We start from the raw sequence: 2271 nt of genomic DNA on the forward strand, positions 1-2271 counted from the left end.
AGGACCTGGGCTCCCTTTCCCACAGGCTCCCTTGACCATGCAATTTCATGTCACGAGAAGCCGGCTCTGGGCATCAGTGTGTGTGGGATACTGTGTAATTGGGCTGCCAGGATCTAGACTTGGGGCCTGAACATGTGAGACCTGGCGCCTGGAAGATTCAGACCAGAAACCAGGGGTTAAGGGCTTGGGATTCAGTGCCTTGGAATATCAGGGTCTGCCTTTAAGAGATGAGGTTTCAACATCGAGGGACTGGACAGAAGGATTGGGGATCTAGAATGTGGAATCCAGCAGCTGCAGTTGCCAGGATCCACTTGCTGTACTGTTGGGGCCTCCACACTTGTTTTAGGAGCCATAATCTGGTGGGTGAGGGCTTGGGGGATCTGGGATCCAGTGGCTGGGGGTGGAAGGAGTAGTGCTTGAAATGTAGGGATCTGGCAGTCAGAGTAGAAGGATGTGAGACCCAGTGTCAAGGTTAAAAAACAAACAAACAAATAAAAAACCAATGCAGGAATCCAGTGGATGGAGTGAGGGGATCTGGGATCCAGTGATGAGGGCCCCAGGATCTAGGCATTGCGATTGTCAGGATCCGGTGGTGAGGTCTGTTGACATCCAGAATCCAGCAGCTGAGCATGAAGATCCAGGGCTTGAGGCATGGGGATCTGGGGTTGGGGATCTAGGATCCAGTGTTGCACAAGGACACTGGATCTGGTGCTCGAGGGAGGTGGGGTCTGGGTGTTGAGGTACACAGGGAATTCGTGCTCCTGTGGTTGGGGTGTTGGGATCCATTCACTGATTTGTGTGGGATCCAGTGGTTAAGACATGGAGGTCCAGGATCCAGTAGGGGGGACAGGGAAGCGTGGGATCCACCTTGGGATGTGGGGCTGCAGGATCCAGTGATTTGGGGATGGGGATTAAGGGCTGGGGTGTGGATAATCTTGGATCTTGTGGTTAGGGTAGCAGACTTGAGTTGCTGAAGTAAGGGATCCACAGTTATGGTTACAGGGGATCTGGGATCTAGAGATAGGGTACTGGGATCTAGTGGCTGAAGGGTGGGGATCCCATGACCCAGTGGTTGGGGCATAGGAGTCTAGGATCCAGGATCTGGGTGCTGGGATCCCATAACCCAATGGTTGAGGCATAGGAGCCTAGAATCCAGGATCTGGGTACTGATTTCTCGTGGCCAAAGAGTAGGGATCCTGTGGTTGGATCATCAGTCTCCAGTGGCTGAGGTGTGGGGGACGTCATGCTTGGCGTGAGGGATCGGGGGGACAGGCTCCGGGTCCCTCACCTGGACGTGACCCCCAAGGCCTGCTTCATGTTCTCGTAGACCACATAGGAGATGCTCACAGCTGGAATAACCTTCATGAAGTTGGGGGCAATGCCCCGGTAGAGGCCCCGCATGCCCTCCTGGGACAGGATGTGACGTAGCAGACCCAGCATGGACAGCTGGGGGCCACCCTCGATGGAGGCTGGGAGGGGGCGGGGGGGGCACCAGGTAAGGCCAATGTTCCCCTTTCACTTCCCCCTCCTACCCCCCAGGGTTGGGCCAGGTGGTGTCATTGCAGCAGGAGGGAAGGAGGTTAGACTAACAGTGGGACCTACCACTCAGAGGCGAGACTTGTATTGACCTTGGAACTGGCTGCTCACCTTTTCGCCCCAAGTTTGGGGACAATTAGAAATGGAGCAGGTATGGGTGTACAAGGTGGGAGAGGACAGAACTGTCCTCCTCCTGGAGCCAGGTTCCCTTCCTCCTTTCCCAGCTGACTCCTACTCATCCTCCTAACCCCTATCCCAGAGCCAACTCCCCAGGGGAGTCCTCCTTGGTGCTCCAGTCTAAGTCAGGCTCCTCCCTGCACTCCACCCACTTTTTTTTTTCCCCAGAGATGGAGTTTCGCTCCTGTTGCTCAGGCTGGAGTGCAGTGGTGCGATCTCGGCTCACTGCAACCTCCGCCTCCCGAGTTCAAGTGATTCTCCTGCCTCAGCCTCCCAAGTACCTGGGATTACAGGCATAAGCCACCACACCTGGCTAATTTTTTGGTACTTAGTAGAGATGGGGTTTCACCATGTTGGTCAGGCAGGTCTTGAACTCTTGACCTCAGGTGATCCACCTGCCTCGGCCTCCCAAAGTGCTGGGATTACAGGCGTGTGCCACCGTGCCCGGCCCTTTTTTTTTTTTTTTTTGAGCCTGTTGCCCAGGCTGGAGTGCAGTGGCACGATCTCGGCTCACTGCAACTTACACCTCCTGGGTTCAAGCGATTCTCCTGCCTCAGC

At 55.3% G+C, this 2271-nt stretch overlaps 1 protein-coding gene across 1 annotated transcript in view; it reads right to left on the reverse strand.

The window, feature by feature from the left end:
- SLC25A23 (solute carrier family 25 (mitochondrial carrier; phosphate carrier), member 23) overlaps window positions 1-2271 on the reverse strand; it is a 20554-nt gene continuing 18283 nt past the window's right edge. Inside the window, exon 7 of the mRNA XM_011967425.1 lies at window positions 1-1469. Within this exon, the coding sequence (XP_011822815.1) occupies window positions 1285-1469 (185 nt within the window). The 3' untranslated portion in view covers window positions 1-1284. The remainder of the gene's footprint in view (window positions 1470-2271) is intronic.

The sequence above is a fragment of the Mandrillus leucophaeus genome, unplaced genomic scaffold (assembly GCF_000951045.1).
Source record: "Mandrillus leucophaeus isolate KB7577 unplaced genomic scaffold, Mleu.le_1.0 Scaffold8, whole genome shotgun sequence".
Lineage (NCBI taxonomy): Eukaryota > Metazoa > Chordata > Mammalia > Primates > Cercopithecidae > Mandrillus > Mandrillus leucophaeus.